Raw genomic sequence first — 20489 nt, 5'->3', positions numbered from 1 at the left:
GAAGCAGCCTTTGTGAGGGGTAGAAATAATTTTTCATTAAGATGGAGAAAACAGAGAGATGACAGACTCCCAGGCTGCTTAGTAAGTGCTACTTTCTCTATATAACTAGAGAGAAAGATAACTCACAAAGTCACAGTTTACTCACTATAAGTAGAAATCACCATCTTCTTAATAGGGAAACTGTGCTCATTTCAGGCCGTTTCATAACATGGTTTAAAAAAAAAATAATAATAATAAGGCAAAAAACAAGGAAAGTAGAGACGAGAACTATGTATCACACCATTGAAAGTTGTATCTAGATGTTTCTTCTTCTTTTTTTTTAACATGTCTTTCTTGTTACGTTAAATGTAAAAACATATATATTTCTGTTTACTACAGAGGTTTACGCCACCTAAGACCCGTCAGAGATGTTTTTGCCTTAGAAAAAAGGGAGAAACATTATGGCCATGAATGCAGAATTCAATACATCATGGTTAATTTGTGCAACAAATGTGACAACGTAAAATCCCATCTGACACCTCCACATCTGTTTCTCGACCTTATTTTGTTTAGTACCATCCATCACTTGCTACGATCCAGCTATAGAGATTTCTCTGTGGTTCTCGTTCAGATTATACAACATCTCAAATATTCACAAAGATGTTTGTCCTAATGTACAGTTGATATTGTTACGCATAACATGCTTGTCCTGAAGACATAGTCACTTCTCATAATGTTTTCGTACCTTCATGTCCTTAATGATTGATTCTCTTAAGAAAGTTTAACTGATCTATAATGTTAGGTCCCTGCAGAAGTTCTTGGTGCACAGTATTTGTTGTAGAGTGGAATACAAGGCAATCCCACAGTTAATTAAGGCAAGGATTGCATGGGCTCGCAGCACAATTCTGCCGTCGGATTTTAATTGCTCTGCAGGGACAGATCAAACTTCTCATTATTCAGTTATTGTTATAGAGATGCTGCTGCATCTGATTCTTTAAATTGCCTCAGGAAGACAGATGAGAAAGAGGTGCAACAGAAGGAGGACATAGCCAAGAGGTGAAAGGGAAAGATCACGTTTAAAGGAAGAATATGAAATGTGGGTAAAAGAAGCATTTGTGCTCTCTTTCAGTTTTTTTCTTAACTTCTCTACTGCCAAAGGGGTATGAAATACATATAGTGCATACAGTATACAGTATGGAAATTTCTCCAGATTTTCTGTACATTTCACTCATTTGCAGTCAATCTTACTGATTATTAGACTGAGTGTCACTGAGAAGTCAGTAGTTTTCTATGTAAATGCAATTTTTTTGGTCTACAACCTCAAATCTCACTGAGATTTTAGCTTTACATTTCTGATAACACACTATAATGTGCCATACATTGCAAGCCCCTTTGGCAGTTAAAGGCTTGAACTGTTTTTTTTTTTTTTTTAAACCATATCTAAAGTACCTTTACATTATTTATCAAGTGATGCTAAGACATGAGGCACCACCAGCGCATTCACTTGAAGCTATATTGTAGTTATTTCTCTATTGTTCATGCTTCTCAAATTCCTAATAATTAATAATACATACAATATAGTCATTTAGTTGTGCCTTGCTTCATTGGAATTTCTTGGGGTTTACATGTAACGGTGTTTCCCCCCAATCGCAGATAGGGGCCATTACAGGGTGTATGTGTTGCATACCTGCTGGAACAAGAGGGCTGAGTCATCCACGGTGACTTTGGAACACAGGAACAGGCTTCTAGGGTCCATACCCCACATAATACTTAGCAGTGCAGCGCCTCCATCTGCCATAGGCTCAGGGATTTGGAGATGATCTCCCACAGTAGAACTTGTACCTCTCCCCCCCACCCCAATTAGATCACACACCAGGCCAGAGGTATATTGCAAACAGGAACGGTTTATTACTACACACTTTGCAGTAACACAACAGCTATGCAGCAGTCTTCTGCCGGATACAGTCTCTTTAGATCAGCTCTCACTGAAGATGGTCCCTGGACCATCACTACAGGCCAAGGGCACCCGCAGCCGTCCCAGCTCTTCCCCACCTCCCTAGTGGAGGCAGAAGTATGGGTTCACACTCACTCCTCCCCGCAGGGAAGAGCACAAGGGTAGGCCCCAATATCAGGCTCCCAGTCATGTGGCCTGCTTTCCTCAGAGGGAAGGAACACAACCTCACTAACTTTAGGGCGGTCCTGCCATTAGTACAACCAGAAGGTGTGCACCCCGTTGTCAAAGCTACAACAGGATGTACCATCCCCTGCTTTCACACAAATGCAGCACCAAAGGTGAAGGGGAAAACCCCATGATAACTACTGGCAAGGCCTGCTTATACCAGGACTTACTGCCAGGAGAAGGGCAGATTAGTAGTCAAGGATATGGCATATAATGATCCCACTTGAGTTCATCATTATATCACAGTTGTAAATGACTTCTTATGATATTATAGGGAATTTAGTGTCTATTTTCTACATCTTCCATCATGGAATTCCAGAATAATGTTTGTGACATGGGTCAGGATTAAAGGATAAACAAAAAGGAGACAGGGAAATGGACTGACAATATTACCCCTAATTCTGCATTTTCTAAACATTTGCTAGATTTAAAGGAGATGCGAAACATAATGTTTTCCAGCATTTATTCATTACTTTACTTGGGTAAACTACTACATAACTCAGAAAGAAGAGGAAACAAATGTTGACGAGTTGGATGAGAAAACATCAAATAATTATTTAGGAAGTATGTAATTAGAAAACTGTAAAGATTTAAGCTTGCTACATAGGACCTGTTGTATGCACAGGTAGCAATCTAAGTTGTCCTGAAATCTTGCACATTTAGGAAACATCAGTTATCTGACAATGGCTTAAACGCAGAGATATTTTTCCTTTTTTTCCCCCCTTTGAATCATCGCTGAACAGGCAACTTCTACTGAATTGCCATTGTAAAGATGGGATTTCATAGAGGGTACATACTGTAAGGGAAATATGGTACAAGCACATATGCTCTAATCAAAGACAGGGACAAGTACTGTATATGACCTTTAAAGATTTAGTATAGTGGTTGATGAAACAATGTACCTGGAGTTTATTGTCATAAGATTTTTGATAAGGGGAAACTGGAGAAAGTTAGCTCAGCAGGAATTCATTACAGTAATCAAGGTGAAAGGTAGATGAGGAGCTCGGAGGTTTTAGTTTTACGATTCCATATACCCTTTGATATAATGTAGTTAAAAGAAATGTCTTACTAAGTGGAGCAATTCCATTTAAATCTGAACCCCTATAGTCTACATCTGCGTCGCCTCAAAGGCGGATGCCTTAGAGGGTTCCCCAAGAGCTGCTTCCCTCTGCACAGAATCAGCGTGCTAAGGATTAACATTTTCAATCCACCTACTGGAATGTTAATAACCCAGGAGAACAATGGTCTTTGAAACCACAGCTGCATACAATCTGAACCCCTTCAGTGTACATCTGTGTCACTCCAAAGGCAGATAGCCTTTGGCACAGCCAAAGGGCAGTCAAAGTGTGTGAGCCATTTGCTGATGTCTGGTAATGTTAAAGCTGCTCTATTGCAATCTGAAACTCACCAGCCTTCTCATCCCCTGTACCCAATGTTTCAGCTTACCTGGCCTTATCCAGTAGCTTGTATGCACCTTTAGACAGGGTCTCTACTAACACATTGCAGGATTATCCTACCTCTCCTAACACAATTTGAATCTTGTCTGTAAATGTTACATATGCCCATAATCATATATCTAACTGTCCATGAAATGTCGGTAAATTGAATGTATAACCTCTGTTCATTTAATGTAACCACGTATTTCCAGCATAACTGTGCCCAGGACATACTTGAAAATGAGAGGTAACTCAATGTATTATTTCCTAAATAAATAAGGCACATTCCAGTGCCGGAACATACTTTGCGGCCCATTCAATTAAAAGGGCCAATGGAGTCTAATGGAATAGCACTGCTTAGTAAATCTTGGTCTACATTTTCACATATGAATTGATGGATAAGAATTAAGAGTGTGAACTGATGGATACGAGCCTGAATGTCACTGCCATAAAGATGATTAAAATCATTTTAGAGACTATTTGAAGAATATAATGGGAGGCTTATATGACTACTGGAAATAAAATTGAAAAGGGCATGAAGAAAGAAAAATCTAGTTACATTCTGTTCAACGTATTTGTGTGTAGGATACTAACATCAGTGAGGGAAAAAGATTTAGCAATGTCGGTATTAAAGATCAATATTGTAAGCTGTCATAGGCTTTTGTTTGTTGTTAAGAATTTGAAAAGATCAATGGTGGTATGGTTAATGATAAGGAGAAAATCAAATGTTTGTACTGTTGACATATGCTCTCATACTGTCTCTATACAAATGTGTTACATGTGCTGCACTTTAGTTCACTTGTCACTTTTATTTATCTATGAAGGTACAAATAGATACAAATGTTTTCTCCTGTAGAAAATAAAGGGACTTGTTTTCTTGAAAGGAATGCTTGATAGTTTCCTAAGCAAACCGTTTCTCTTTTGTCCCACTAGAACTTTGATGACCGGACGTGACTCATGAGCAGGCTAAAAACTCTAGTAGTCTGCCATAAATCATGTAAGAGCTTCATCAATGGGTCCATATTGTGCAGGAAACAGTACTGAACATTATGGAAATTTCTCAACATGCTGCCTAATCTGGGACCAACGTAACACAATTTGCTAACTTTCTCTGTCCGTCTCTAGACATCCACTTATTAGCCTGTGCTCAGTGTCATATGAGTAACAGGCGAAGGATGGTAGGGCTGAAAACTCTTCTAAAATATATCAAAACTATTTTTCGGATCACCTGATCTGTTGCTTCCTGTTCTTTGGAAAGACAATGCCCCTTTTTACGTTCTTATGGACCTCACCCTTTTGGGAGCTATACACTGCTCATCCAGTTGGCACTAACTGTTTGCAGAGAAGCCGTGGGTTAAGTCATTCGCTGGCAGAAGTATCTAAGATGTGCTCGATAAGCAGATGATTGGAATGTGAGCTCTTGAGGGTTTAGTTAACTCTAGAAAGAGAAACCAAATGACATATATACAAGCACAACATTGAACAGGAAGCAAACCAGCTTTGTATCCAAACTAAAGACGAGAAGTTAAAAAGTGTGCCCTATTGTTTGACACATTATTTTAGCCCAATACAAAAGTTATGAAAAATAAATAAAAAAATAAATTATTAATATACATAGCATACATAAACATTGAGTGCACATGGTTTGGGAAATATTCAGAACCTCTGATTTATCATAACACCTCTGAAAATGAAAGTAGTAATTTTAAATGACTGGTGTTTTTTGTTAGAATAACTCTTGAAAACATGGAGACATGAATAATACCTTAGCAGTGGAATACTGAACATTGTTGAACATGAGGGGATAAACGTCCTCAAGCTGCGACTAGAGCAAAGAACAGCCCCGGTATTGTAATATGAAAGCATCGTTCATATTGGTTTTCTTTGATAAATCTAATGCTGTCTTTTTGTTTTAGCATTGCCCCAGTTTTGCAGATGGGCAAAATAATTTACTGAAATCTCAGATAAAATAAGCTAATTTAAAAAAATAATAATAATTTCATAAAAAGTTATTTAGCTTTCATTTAAAAAAAATCCTCCATGTGATTGTTCTCTTTTTCCCTTTTTTTTTTTTAAACTTAATTGTTATTAAAAAAATTTAGGGAGAGGGGAGGAATGAAGAAAATAAAAAATGGGGGGGAGGGAAGGGTACAGAAAATAGAGATGGGAGAAAGTTCACATTCATTTACAATTTTACCTAACAAGATTTCTTAAAATATTCTATCACACAGTTAATATAAATATCATTTTTTTTTTCTTTCATTTTTTTTTTGTTACAACAAAATTAAGTGGGTATTAATTTCTGGTTGATTTTCACTCAGAATCCAAGGTAACCACACCTTCTGAAAATCTGTGTAGGTGCCATTTTTTCCATGTAGCAAATCTGCCAGACTTTATTTTTAACTTTGGAAATTGAGGGAATAATTGTTTGTTTCCATACTGCCGCTAATTCGCGTCTTGCGGCTGAAGATATGTGGCACAGTAATTTATTTTCATGTCTCGTGAGGGGGTAATATGGTTTGTTTAAAAGAAATAACCAGGGATCCATTGGTAGGTCCAAACCGAAAAACCTTTGTGATCACATTTTGATTTCCAGCCAATAAGCTGCTATGAATGGGCACCCCCACCACATATGTATAAATGTGGCTTGTACTCCACATCCTTTCGGACATGTAGTTGGGTACTCTGGGATGAATTTAGCTAGTCTCATGGGGGTTAAGTACCACCTCATCATAACTTTATAGGCATTTTCTCTGATTGTGATACACATTGATGATGTGGCAACTTTTTGAAAAATATCATTACAGTCTTCCATGTCTAATACTCCCCCAGGTCATCCTCCCATTGTAGCATATATTTCAGTTTTTGATTCATTTGTGGAGGGGGGCTAACAAAGTATCCATACAATTTAGATATCAGTCCAGGTGTGTTACTATCTGCTAGACAAAGTGACTCAAATCTAGTTAGCAATCGGGGGGTCGGATTTTGTTATAAAAGGCTTTCAATTGAAGGTATTGGAGGAACTGATTGTTTGGGATAGACTTTTCTTTGTGGAAATATTCAAATGTTCTGGGAAATCCTTCTGAACCTACATTTTTTAATCTTGTGATACCGGCTATTTTCCAGTCTATTCCTGGACCAAATTCTGGGTTATCATATAGTGGAGTCATAAGTGTATTCCGTGTTGTAAGGAAGTGTCGATTTGCAACTGAGTTCCATAATTTGAGTGAATGGGCTATAATTTGGCTGGATTTGAGTATTTCGGGACTCTTTCTCACTGGGGACCATAGAAGATTACTTAATTCGACTGGGGCAACTAAATCCATTTCCAATGATACCCAGCATCTGTGGACTGGATTAGAGTGCCATAGTATTAGTTGGCTTGTTTGGGCTGCTTTGTAATAGGACATAAGGCATGGTAGTCCCAGCCCTCCTGTCTTCTTTGGTATATTTAAGATTTTCTTACCAATTCTTGATGTTTTATTTTTCCATATAAATTTGTTTATTATAGACTGTAGAGTTTTAATTTCCTCCAATACCAATGGAATGGGTAGAGTTTTGAAAAGATACAGAAGACGGGTCAATATGTTCATTTTTATACTGTGTATTCTGCCTATCCATGATATAGCGTGGCCGGACCACTTCCCAATATCAGACTTAAGAGCTCTTAGGACCTTTGGATAATTCTCCCTCTACAGAGAACTATAGTTTTTCGTGATAAATATCCCTAGGTATTTGATCATATTCGGTTGCCATTTAAAATCAAAGTTTAAAGCAATCAATTTAATTTGATCTTTAGGCAGATTTATATTTAGTGCCACAGATTTGTTACTATTGATTTTGAAACCTGAGATATCCTTTAAAGACGACAGAGTGGAGTATAAATTTGGAAGTGAAGTTTGAGGTTTGGTTATTGTAAGGATCTCATCATCTGCATAAAGTGCGATTTTGTATATCTGACTCTTCACCTGAACTCCTGTTATATTTGGGTTGTTTCAGAAGGCGAATAGCAGTGGAGATAAGGGACATCCCTGTCTGGTTCCATTTTTTTAGGAAAAGTCTCAGAGGAGAAACCTTGGGAGTATATTTTTGCCGATGGTGTAGTGTATAAAGACTCGTTGGCTCTAAGGAAAGAGCCTTCCACTCCAAATGCCTGCAATGTTTTTGACATGTATTTCCAATCGATTCGGTCAAACGCCTTTTCGGCGTCAAGGCTCAGGACCATCGATTTATTTTTGGTAGCTAATGACACCAACTCAATAATGCGTCTGGTATTGTCCGCAGCTTGTCTTCCAGGGATAAATCCCACCTGGTCCGGATGAACCAAAGATGGGAGAACTTTATTTAATCTAATAGCTAATATTTTGGAGAATATTTTTAAGTCTGAGTTTATTAAAGAAATTGGTCTGTAGTTCTTACAGTCTTTAGGGTCTTTTCCATCTTTATGGATTAGTGTTATGGTTGCCTGGAACATACTGTTGGGAAATTGGTAGTCTATTAGTATAGAGTTGAACATATTTAATAGACTGGGGCGAGGATATTAGAGAATTTTTTATAGTATAAGTTCGAGAAGCCATCGGGCCCCAGAGCCTTAGCCGGTTTGAGATCTTTAATAACCCTGAGAACTTCTTCGAGTGTGAAAATTTGGGCTAATTTGTCTGGAGTAATCTCCTGTCCCGAGGGGGAGTAATTATGGAGTAATCGTCTGGAGTAATTATCGTCTGGAGTAATTATGGGGAGATTAACCTGTCACCGCGTGACAGGAGATGGGAGTTGGGATGCCCCTCCGGTCCCGGCTTCAACCTGTCACCGCGGGACAGGAGATGGGAGGGGGGATGCCCCTCCGGTCCCGGCTTCAACCTGTCACCGCGTGACAGGAGATGGGAGGGGGGATGCCCCTCCGGTCCCGGCTTCAACCTGTCACCGCGGGACAGGAGATAGGAGGGGGGACGCCCCTCCGGTCCCGGCTTCAACCTGTCACCGCGTGACAGGAGATGGGAGGGGGGACGCCCCTCCGGTCCCGGCTTCACCGCTTCACCTTCTCCCCACCGTTGTCCCCGCTGCCTGCGCAGGAGGAGGGGGGAGTGGGAGCGGGTGTTGGTGTGTGTGAGAGTGTGTGTGAGAGTGTGTGAGAGTGTGTGAGAGTGTGTGTGAGTGTGTGTAAGTGTGTGTAAGTGTCTGTGAGTATGCGTAAGTGTGTGAAAGTGTGTGTAAGTGTGTGTAAGTGTGTGTAAGTGTCTGTGAGTGTGTGTGAGAGTGTGTGAGAGTGTGTGAGAGTGTGTGAGAGTGTGTGAGAGTGTGTGAGAGTGTGTGAGAGTGTGTGAGAGTGTGTGAGAGTGTGTGAGAGTGTGTGTGAGAGTGTGTGTGAGAGTGTGTGAGAGTGTGTGAGAGTGTGTGAGAGTGTGTGTAAGTGTGCGTAAGTGTCTGTAAGTGTGTGAAAGTGTGTGTAAGTGTGTGTAAGTGTCTGTGAGTGTGCGTAAGTGTGTGTAAGTGTGTGCAGTGTGAGCAGTGTGTTAGTGTGTGCAGTGTGAGCAATGAGCAGTGTGTGTGCAGTGTGCAGTGTGTGTCAGTGTGAGCAGTGTGTGTGCAGTGTGCAGTGTGAGCAATGAGCAGTGTGTCAGTGTGTGCAGTGTGAGCAATGAGCAGTGTGTGTGCAGTGTGCAGTGTGTGCAGTGTGAGCAATGAGCAGTGTGTCAGTGTGTGCAGTGTGAGCAATGAGCAGTGTGTGTGCAGTGTATGTCAGTGTGAGCAGTGTGTGTGCAGTGTGTGCAGTGTGTGCAGTGTGAGCAATGAGCAGCGTGTCAGTGTGTGCAGTGTGAGCAATGAGCAGTGTGTGTGTCAGTGTTAGCAGTGTGTGCAGTGTGAGCAATGAGCAGTGTGTGTGCAGTGAGCAGTGTGTGTGCAGTGTGTGCAGTGAGAGTGTGTGCAGTGTGTGCAGTGTGTGCAGTGTGCAAAAAAAAAATAGGAGCCACGGGAAAACCGCGTTATAACCGAATCGCGTTATAACGAGGCGCGTTATAACGGGGTTTACCTGTAATTTAACAGCTTATAACCAAATATTTTATTTAAAACCAGAGACAAAACATAAAACACAGACAAAGCTCAGTGCACATCCAGAAAAACTTATATACGATACAGTGCCTAAATATACATGTTTTAAATATATATATAATATTGCCATGCTCAGTAGCACTCCTCTGTGAAACTTATATGCTTATATATAGGTTGTGGGTATTTTGGGGGTTCAATATGAGCTTGTAGGTGTTCTGTATGTTTTATAACCAAATATTTTAACAATAACTTATTTTATATATAATTTTTTTGTTGATCCATCTTTTTCTTTTAACACCTTTTCCTTATTTAAAACCACTATGAATAACAACAATACAACAATACGATACTCTCAATAGCGTCTGGTCCTTAGACCCCCCAATGAGGCCCCCCATGTCACGACCTTGAACCAACGATTACATCCTTCAGATGTATCTGCCTCAACAGGAGACTTCAGTCAGGGGACTTTTATGTGGCCTATTTCTCTTTTGGGACGATGGAGGGATTCTAGACCAGAGGATTAACTTCTAGATCTCAGCCGAGTCCTCCAAAGGCACCACCGTTCTCTGGCGGACTCCAGAAGGGCCTATTTTGCTCCTCTGTTCTTGGCTATTTCGATTTAGTTGAGCCTCCTCGGGTGGTTTGTGCATCAAACCCAGGGACCTCATGAATGCTGGTCCGCCTTCCGGACTTCTCAGGCAGCGCGTTGTGCCCTCCTTCATCACCATCAATCGGAACGGGAACCCCCATCGGTATTGAATTCCCCTTCCCCTCAGGGCTGAAGTGATATGTTGCAAGCCTCTGCGTCTAGCGAGGGTGGTGGGAGAAAGGTCCTGGAAGACTTGTAGGTTGATATTCTCAAACGAAAGGTTATTTGTACCCCTGATTGCCGCAAAAAAAGCCTCTTTCACCTTGAAGTAATAGAATATGGCAATCACATCTCTTGGGGGGTCCTCAGGGTGGGGTTTTGGACGGAGGGCTCTGTGGCATCTGTCCAGCAGAAGAGATTCGGCATGGTCGGGGATTGTTTCAGAAAGCCACTTTAGTATGAATGTATCAGGCTCCAAGATTGATTCTGGTATTCCTCTGAATCTTAAATTCTTCCTCCTCTCCCTGTTTTCGGAGTCTTCTTGTCGATCCTCTAATTCAACCATCCTAGACTGTAAATATTCTGTGTTTTTGGTGAGAGAGTGTTGATGGCGAATAGTCTCATCTAATTTTGTTTCTAGAGTGACCGTCCTTTCTCCTAAGGAGGTTATGTCCCTTTTTACCTCGCAAATTTCTACTTGGAGCAGTGCTTTAAAGCTCTCATATAGGTCAATTATGTCCTGTTGTGTTGATTGCCGGCTCGTGCCCTCCTCCTCCCTTTTAATGTGAAACTTTGTAGTAATTCTGACAAGGATCCCGTTAGAGTTAAAGAATACACTTGATTGGCAAACACTCCCATTTCAGAGACCACTAAGAAATGTAATTTGTATGTAACGGGTATTCCCCCCACCCAATCGCATATATGGCGTATGTAAGGGGAACCTATATGTTACCAGGTTTGGTGCAGTATACCTGTCAGGCTCACAGGAGGTCTGAGCCTCCGCCAGTGAGAGCCTGGGGTGAATCCTCTGGGACGTTCTCGGTTTCAGCGCCTCCACCTGTGTAGGGTTCTAAGGATGTAGAAGGTTACCTACACAGGACCCGCATATACAATAACCACATACTCAGGGATGTATATAACCAGTTTACTGTAAAGCAGAATATATATGCAGGCAATAACACACACTTATAACATTTCCCCTAGGGAGTAACTCCACAGTCACCGTGTATCCCCACACTGTGTCCACAGCCCAACCCCCTTGTCCCGTGGTCAGCGCTGCCACTATGTGTAGTTGTGATATGTTAGGATACGTTGGTGCACATAGGACGATATCTGCCGAGCGCTCCTGCACTCGGGCCTGCAAGCAACTTCGAAAAGGATCTGCCGCTTAGTGATCCCGTCTGATCCGATGTTGCCTCGCACGGGGCCCGCCAGGGGCAATCCCACCCTGGAGATAGTCTCTGTCTTTTGGACACAGACTTGAGCCCAACTCTCTTCTCGGGGAGTGCAGCGTCCGCTGTGTCCCTATCTAACACTAGTACTACTGTGACTGGGTCCCTAACCTAGGGCCTGTCCCTGTAGCACCACAAGCTGGGGAGTGAAGACCTATCTGGGGCCTAGGGGGTTACTGGCCTAATCCGTTCCCCTAGCTCTTCCCGGTCCTGACTGCTAACCACTCCTCACAGCACCTGCAGCAACGCACTGCAAATTACTTGATACCTGCAGCGAACGTGCTGCACACACACACGATGCCTTCTTGTCAGCCCTCACAGCACGGACAGCCGTGACACTGACAAGACTGCACACCAAACGCATCTAAGGGCAGGGTCCCTAACCTGGGGCCGTCCCTTATTAATTGCCCACTAACTTAGTGGGGAGTTGGGGCCTGTCTGGGACCTGGGGAACCTTACCTGGTGCAGGAGCCACTTGCTCCCTACACCCTTCCTTCCCTTTCCTGCTCCCAGCTCCAACTAACTTGCTCCAAAGCCCGCGAAATGTATCTATCTGCTTGGGCTGAGAATCCTTGGCCCTCATTGGCCACTATGAGGCACCTGGTGCCTGCCTCGCTATGCCCCATGGGAGTTGTAGTCCTGGGGAGGCTGTCTTGGCATTGGGGCCGCATGCGCACTTGCCCTGCGCATGCGCGAGTCCCTAATGGCCGCCGCAACTTTCTGGCTAGTCCTGCACGCTCGCGCAACCCGTCATGGCGGCCCCCACTAGCTGGGTACGCCGCCGAGGCTCCAGGGACGCCGAGCGCTCCCTGCACTGGCCCCCACCTTTGCGAGCAGCCGGCGGGCCCCGCAACCGCTCGGCTGACTAGAGAGGGGATCTCTGGGAGCCAGAGGAAACCGGGGCTACATGTAATTGATTTCCAGACTAATAAAATAAGACAAATATTTGCTTTTAGCATGCTTAGATTAGTGCAATGAAGCAAATTAGATATTTTTTTTTTTTACAAAATGTTGTTTTTTTGGCAGGCTATTTATTAAACTCTGTTGAGTGCATTTCCCCGGGGACATAGCTGTTTTCACAAGGAATTGCATCTCACTGGATGGATTAGGCCCTCACTGCATATCACACTGTTTGGAAACATCCGTTTTTGATGGCTATGCAATTCCGAATCTGCAAATTTTGTATGTAAAGGAGTAAAATTCACAAAATCACATATTCTTTGGTTATTCATTAAAACAGGTGTTCACAATTCCAGTCCTCGATACTCCCACACAGGTCAGGTTTTCAGGATATCCCTGCTTCAGCACAGGTGGCTCAATCTGTCTTCAAAGACAAAGTCACTGATTGAGCCACCTGTGCTGAAGCTGGGATATCCTTAAGACCTGACGTGTTGGAGGGTCTTGAGGATTGGAGTTGAGAACCTCTGCATTAAACTGCGAGTTTGCAGAAGGCCTGAAATCTTGCTTCTGTCAGCTACGCCAGGGGTGCGCAAACTGGCGGGATATTTCTGGGGGGGCGCGGTGGTTGCAGAGGCATTTAAAATAAATGCCAGGGGGACCACGCGAGGCCTCTGTAACCTCAACTTACCGGAATTCAGCCGGCTTCTGCTCACATCGCCATGACAACACGGCATCAAATGATGCCGCAGGGTCATGTGACGCGTCGTCGTGTAAACGCGCGTCAAATGACGTGATGTCGCGTGACCTTCGGCGTCATTTGATGCTGGATCACTGGTGAGGGGGGGCGCAAGCGTTGGTACCCTCGCACAGGGGGGTGCATTGAAAAAAACGTTGCGCTCCCGTGAGCTAGGTAATATAGGGCTTCTACTGGACGAGAGAGAGAGACAGGGAGAGAGACAGGGAGAGAGACAGGGAGAGAGACAGGGAGAGAGACGGGGAGAGAGACGGGGAGAGAGAGGGGGAGAGAGAGAGAGAGAGAGAGAGAGGGAGAGAGAGAGAGAGAGAGGGAGAGGGAGAGGGAGAGGGAGAGGGAGAGGGAGAGGGAGAGGGAGAGGGAGAGGGAGAGGGAGAGAGAGAGAGAGAGAGAGAGATAGATAGATATCTGGTGTAAAATAAATGATATATATTAGCATATTTATACACCTGAGGTATCTCAAGTATGTTCCCAGGCATCTCACTATGTGCAGTGTAGTTTAATCAATTTGGACGTAGCAGTATATAATTCTATGGGCCTATACTAAATTCTCTACTTTCGATCTCTGTATGTATACATTGACAATATTGTTTTATTGTTTAATAAATAGTCCCCTAATAGTTACTAAGGGGTAGTTGAATATATTCCAAAACTGCGATTGCCCCAGCTTACCATTAATTTAAATTGTTCTGTTGCTTTGGAGTACTGTATATTGAATTACACCCTAGGGTATATCTCGATCTCATTGCCTTGAACCTTCGTCATACAACCATCTTTGTGGACAATCTCAATCCATCGTTTCTTGAAGAAATTCACACTTTTTAAATGCATTGCATCTGTAGGTATATATCTCTAGGTATATATATATATATATATATATATATATATATATATATATATATATATATATATATATGTAGTGCTGCTCCTCCCCCACCCCCCCTGGGAGATTCGCTGGCTACCAGATGTGTGTTGTGCATTGTACTTGTAGGCTGCAGGAGATCTGAGGGTCCGCGATGTTGTGAGGATAACAGGACAGGCTTTTGGACGTCTCAGGATTCATCCTTCTCTTGGTTTAAGCGCCTCCATACACTGCAGGCTCCAGCTTTGCTGGAAACAGTCCCCGCAATGGAACCAATCTGTCATACTCTCCTCCAATAGACTGTAGACTTTGGCAGGAGGTATATAAAACAGGGACATCTTTATTTTAGTTACTGCAGATGGTAATACAGCAGGTACATGCTTTTGTCTCAGGTCCCAGACCTTCTGGATGGTAGCTAGGCACGTTATCAAACTTGAGGCCTGGTGTTTCTCTCCAGCCCCCTAAGGGGCTCAAGGCACATCTCTATCCCTATGGGGAGAGACCCAGACTGACTATAATTTAGAACTGCTTCTTCCCTAGTGCAGAAGGGGAGGGCACAAGATCTGCACCCTGATTGGGCAACACACAGACCCTGTCACACCTCCACTTCTGCCACTCAAGGAAGCTGCAAAAAGAGGCGTAAACCCAAGATTGGGGGGGCCTTACACAGCCTGCATCTATCAGGACTTACGTGACAGAGAGGGCAGACTGGTAGCCACCCGGCATGCCTACAATATATAGATATACATATTGTGGCAGAGATACTGACTCCGCCTTTGCGTGGGATGAGCTCTGGTAGGACTGTCCACCTTTGAGAGTCTCTGTATGCAAAGGTGGTCTAGTCCCAGACCACAGGCCTCATTCACTGCGTGGCGTCTTCCTCTGTGTCCCTGACACTACTCAGTAAATGGGGAAGAGTCCCTATCTAGGGCCTCTACTGAAGCAACCACTAGCTCACTTGAGTGGGGCCTATCTAGGACCTAAGTGGGGGCACTCTGGCCTTGTCTGAGTGCCACTGACACTCAGACCCTACCTTCCCCTTCTCTGTCCTGGCTCCGACTGATGTGGTTCTGCTGAGCGCGCCAAATGTATCTAATTCCAGCTCCCTGCATCTGTCCCTAAGGCTCACGGGACTTGTTGTCCCTTGCGGAGCCGTTTGGAGTCATGGCCACTGCTCTAATTGCTCTGCGCATGCGCAGGGTGTACAAACATGGCCGCCTCAACTAAATAGCTATTGCTATATATATATATATATATATATATATATATATATAAAATTGTCGTCTCAACATTTTATAGAATAGAGATACATCATTGTGAAGTAATGAAAAATGAACTCTCTACCTTAGATCAATCCCATTTTTGGGGAAAATTAATAAATTTCCTGCACTAACTTTAACAATCAGTTACCTAACCAGGAAACAAAAAGCTTTTCAAAATTGTCTTGCCAATGCAAGCAGTTAATTGACATAAAACATTTTACAGTTTCATCCTTGGTTTGCACATTTACTTGTTTGTTTTTGCCAAATGTCTACTTTTCTGGACAGTTTGAGATTAAATACCATTATTGAAGTAGTCTCGAGTGGCCTGTTAAATATTTAGTCTATGACAACTGACAATTAAGACATTTGTGTTGCGCTTTTTGTAACTGCAGACCCATTTGGGAATAAACCATACTGGGATAATTGTCACAACAAGAATACTGTGCAGATGTTTTGTGATTTCCCTTTTTCTTTTACATGTAGTGATTTCCCTGTGGATGTTGTGTAAGGCATGTGTTAAAGAGAAGATTAAAACAGGGACTTGATCCATGTCAGTCTGCAAGTTTTCCATACAGCCAGTCACTGGCCACTATCTATTTCTAAAGAAGCTGTAGAAAAACCACCACCAAGTACAGATTAGGGTGATGTTTTTATTGGGTCGTCGTTGAGCGATGCCAAGGATAAAGAATATAAAAAAAATTATAAACTTTTTTTTAAAAAAAACTGCAAACTTTTGTTAAAAGTTCAGCCACATTTTAACAGAAAATTAAATTGTTCTATTATTTTTACCAAACAGAAACTAGTTATGTTTCGGGGAAACCAAAAAGTTGTTGGCCACCGAGTCTTGGATTAGGGAGATCCATATTTAGTACCTAACGCCAGCTCTTTTTTAATGTTGAAGGTTCTGGGCCATATTTACAAAGCAATCTTCTGCCAGACACCTCACAATGCTTTCAAAAGAACGGATTGTAAATTGTCTTCCAGTGCCGAGTGATATCTCATGCCAGAAGACTGTTGAGTAAATATGGCCTACTGTATATATAAACTCAAAACAGTTATTTGATTCATCTTTTTAGAATGTGTGTCACCTTCCTAACTAGTACTGTAACACTTTGCATTTAATATTGCTTACCAATGTAAAAATGGGTTGGAACATTACCATGTCAATTGATGACTTTGAAAACACTTCAAAGCACATTTCTTTGCCAGAATGGAAATCAAAGTCAATATTTACTAATTTTATTTTGTTTTTATTTTAGATTGTTGCAGCTGGTATAAAAGGAGAAATGGTAAGTAATTAGGACCAGATTGGTCCTCCTATCTATTACAAATAAATCGATTACGTATCCATATTTGTCCTCTAAACTGTTGCATTATTTGGAAAGTACTTTTTTTGGATTTACATGTGGCTAGAGATAGACAAATATGTTGAAATTAGATTTATATTTGTTTTTATTAATTCCCGAAAATTCTTGAATATTTTTTTAACCTTTCTGTTATTCTACACTTTTCTAATATTCTACCATTTTCAAAAAATTGTATTTAATTTTTTTTGTAAATTTGTAATTATTCTCCAATTTTAGAGTATTCAATAAGCTAAAGAACAAATGAAGCGATATTGTGTATACGAGAAGTCATTTTTACTTCTGTTTTCATTTGTAGGGAACTACTGGTCTGGAGGGTCCTCATGGTCCCCCTGGAAAGGACGGACAGAGGGTAAGTCCTTGAGCTCTATCAGTTAGAACCTTTAAAATCTGTCGTTCCTTAATGTTTTGAGAATGCATTTCAACATACTACAGTATGAGAACAAAAGTTAGTCTGAACACAACTAGATAGAATGTTTAATATTTTATATTGAGTTATTTTAAGTGTTAAAAAGAGAGGGAACCTAGTCTGTCACCTGGGGCAAGACAGTTTACAATCTACAAGACAAATTTACAATATTCAGTATGTTTGGCGCCTGAGGCATGGGGAGATAAAATAACTTGCCCGAGGTCACAAGGAGCTGACAATGGGATTTGAACTGGGCTCCCCTGCCTAGAAATTAGTGTAATTGTTTTCAGAGTATGGACATGAGTGCGCTACCAAATGTTCTGCTAACTGTTCTGCCATGGCTGTTTGCAAGTACAGGTGGTCCTCGCTATCTGTCAGTCTGTTACCTGTCTAACGGATTATCCGATGCCAGATAATGCATTCCGAGGAATGCATTATCTGACGTCGGAACGGATTATCTGATGTTCACCGGCATGGATTGACTTTGGATCCACAATCCGACGGTGGTTTGCGGGACGGATTCCGGCGGATAACCGAGGACCGCCTGTAGATTGTCCCAATGACATTGCTCAAGCTCGAATCTATTTATATTTTGTGTAATCATAATTTTATGAACACACAAAGTGTAAACTGTGCATTACCATCATATGCAAAAATAGGAAGGCGAGAAGAACTTCAGCTGAATACCTACTTATATGTCTTGCTCCTTTTTACGTATACACATTAATTCACACACTACAACTCTCTATCTTCATAATAATTTAAGAAAATACTTTGGTTTTCTAAACATTTCTCATGACTTTTTATGTGTTGCACCGTTAAGTAGCATTTTTTCATTTAAAAAAACTTGATATAACTTTATTCTGTATAGTACTCTTCTCCCAAGGTGCCTCAACATACTTCAAAATATACGCACAGGACGCAGACACACTAATAAGTACTAATGAGCTATAAATCTACAGATGTAGCAAGACTAACTTTTTCCACTGCCACCTGATCCTATTCAGAAGTAATTAGTAGCCTCCCGTCGTGGGAGGCCGCGGCTGTCACTGGCTTCAGGGAAAGTTACTCTGTCGACATCTGTATATTTGTTGCCCAAGGCACACAGAGATAAAGGTACTTCTGCATGGAATCAGAGAGATGGCACAGGGAAACCAGCTTTCCCTGCTTCCAAGTGAGTACCATTGTTTTCCGAATCAGTGCCTTTACTCACCGAGCCACTCCTGCATCCCTAATAATAACTGTTGTTATTAAGATTGAAGCATTTGACACATCTTAGGGGAAAAATATGAATGCATTTTACACAGGCAACAATACTGTAGTTCAGCCATAGACAATGTGGTTCGATTTGACAAAATTGACTGCAGAAATGTGTTTACTATTTAATACATACAATTACATGCAAATGCACCCAAGTGGTATTTTTATTTACTGCACAGTACACTGTACGGTGGAGGGTTTTTGTCACTTTTTTAACCCACCATAAAAAATGTAATGCCTGGTTATACCCACGTACCAGCTTCATGTTGCATAGCACTGCACTGATGACACCCAAAAGGTCAAAACAACTGTCTGTGATTAGGTTTAGTGGCTATGTACTTCTTTAACACAGGCTGTGCTGAAAAGCTGTGTAATACGGCAAGCATAAGCTTATAGGGATCCATGTTAAAATGGATGATAAGTAAAGAGTAACATCCCTGGCTGCAGTGGAAGCACTGTATGCTAAACGATAATGGGGAAAGAGAGGGATGCAGACCTGTCTGAGACATTCAAAGGCACACGAGTGGTATTTTTATTTACTATACATACAATAAAAATGTAGCAAGATTATCCTTTCCCGGTGCCGAAGATAGTCACGGAAACGTGACCTGCAGTATTCACCAACAGCAGGGATTAACACTGTGAGTGGTCCAATAGAAAATAATATGTCTCCTCCCACACCCCATGGATACCCTGTGCTCTCACATTTAGTGGAGCTGCGACTGCAGGGAAGGGACTCTGGCTACATCTGTCTGTGCATTCATTAACTAAGGTAACGAAAATAACTATGCTATAGTTATAGAAGCTGAAACCAGTTTTTCTTAAAATAGTTATTTCTATTTTCCATGATTGTAAGAATAGAGGATTTACAATGCATACTGCAAATTAAGCAACGTAAAGCAGGTTGTTCTGCTTTGTAAACCACCAGTAGAACAAATAAGGCCAACTCCTATCTTAATGAGTACAGAATATTGCCCCGTATTTGGTATAAACTGTAGCATCTGGTCAGTACCACCAGTTTGTGTAAAACATTGCTGGTGCAGAAGAACACAGAGCACAAACGTTCACATAAAATATTTAAATTGTGTTAATAAACTGCACTGAGAAAGCACTAGCAAAGTTTCGAGCAATTTGCTAGATTTTTGGCTTGTGAGACACCTCTTTGAGTACATGAACCATGATCCCCTCTTAACACTTTGCGCTTCAGTGGGGTCATGGTGCATGAGAGAGAAGGAGTGGCTCAGTGAGTAAAGACTGACTGGCACTGAGTTTGAAGCAGGGGAACCTGATTAGCTCCTTGTGACCCTGGGCAAGTTACTTTAGCTCCCTGTGCCCCAGGCACATAAACATAGATTGTAAGCTCCACGGGGCAGGGACGGTGTCTGCAAAAATATCTTTGTAAAGCGCTACCTAAAAAACTAGCAGCGCTACACAAGAACAAACTATTATTATTATTATGGCCATATACAGCGCAGTCACATGACCACCGCAGCCATTTAGGAGGGAACGGAAGAGGAGGAATCCTCACTGGTTTGATCCCATCCTGCGCTCCATGGGAACTCAGGACACAATCTAACACAGGAAAAAAAAAAAACTTTGAGCATGACGTAGTTACTACGTGATGGGGCCCCCGGAGTGCTAGTCATAGTGACTACGTCCTGGAGCACTCAAACTTCTCAAAGGGGTAATGTGACAGGCTTTGAAAACACGGACCTAAACAGCATAAAAATTTTAAACCGTGTTGGATAGGTCTCGTGTTTTCCACGTCGTTTTAAGACATGCATCCACTTCCTTTTCTATATTAGTTAGTAAGTAGCCAGCTGGTCAACAAGAATGGTTATTAATACCCTGCAAGCCAGTCATTATTATCTACAGCTGTATCTCGTTAATTATCCCCATTATGTAATAAAAACATATTAACCCTCTTTGCTGCTCTATAGGGGGAACAAGGCGTTATTATAGTGGTTACAAAAAATGTGTTTTCTGTTTTTGA

The 20489-nt window shown here is 41.9% G+C and overlaps 1 protein-coding gene across 3 annotated transcripts in view; it reads left to right on the top strand.

Annotated features, from left to right (window-relative positions):
• COL19A1 (collagen type XIX alpha 1 chain) overlaps positions 1–20489 on the top strand; it is a 622544-nt gene that overhangs the window by 272022 nt on the left and 330033 nt on the right. For all 3 annotated transcript variants that reach the window (XM_075598080.1, XM_075598081.1, XM_075598082.1), the window contains exons 16-17: positions 16723–16752; positions 17126–17179. In XM_075598080.1, the coding sequence (XP_075454195.1) occupies positions 16723–16752; positions 17126–17179 (84 nt within the window). The remainder of the gene's footprint in view (positions 1–16722; positions 16753–17125; positions 17180–20489) is intronic.

The sequence above is a fragment of the Ascaphus truei genome, chromosome 4 (genome assembly GCF_040206685.1).
Source record: "Ascaphus truei isolate aAscTru1 chromosome 4, aAscTru1.hap1, whole genome shotgun sequence".
In the NCBI taxonomy this organism is placed as follows: domain Eukaryota; kingdom Metazoa; phylum Chordata; class Amphibia; order Anura; family Ascaphidae; genus Ascaphus; species Ascaphus truei.
The sequence above is the reverse complement of the archived record's forward strand: the minus strand, read 5'-3'. Positions and strand labels throughout refer to the sequence as shown.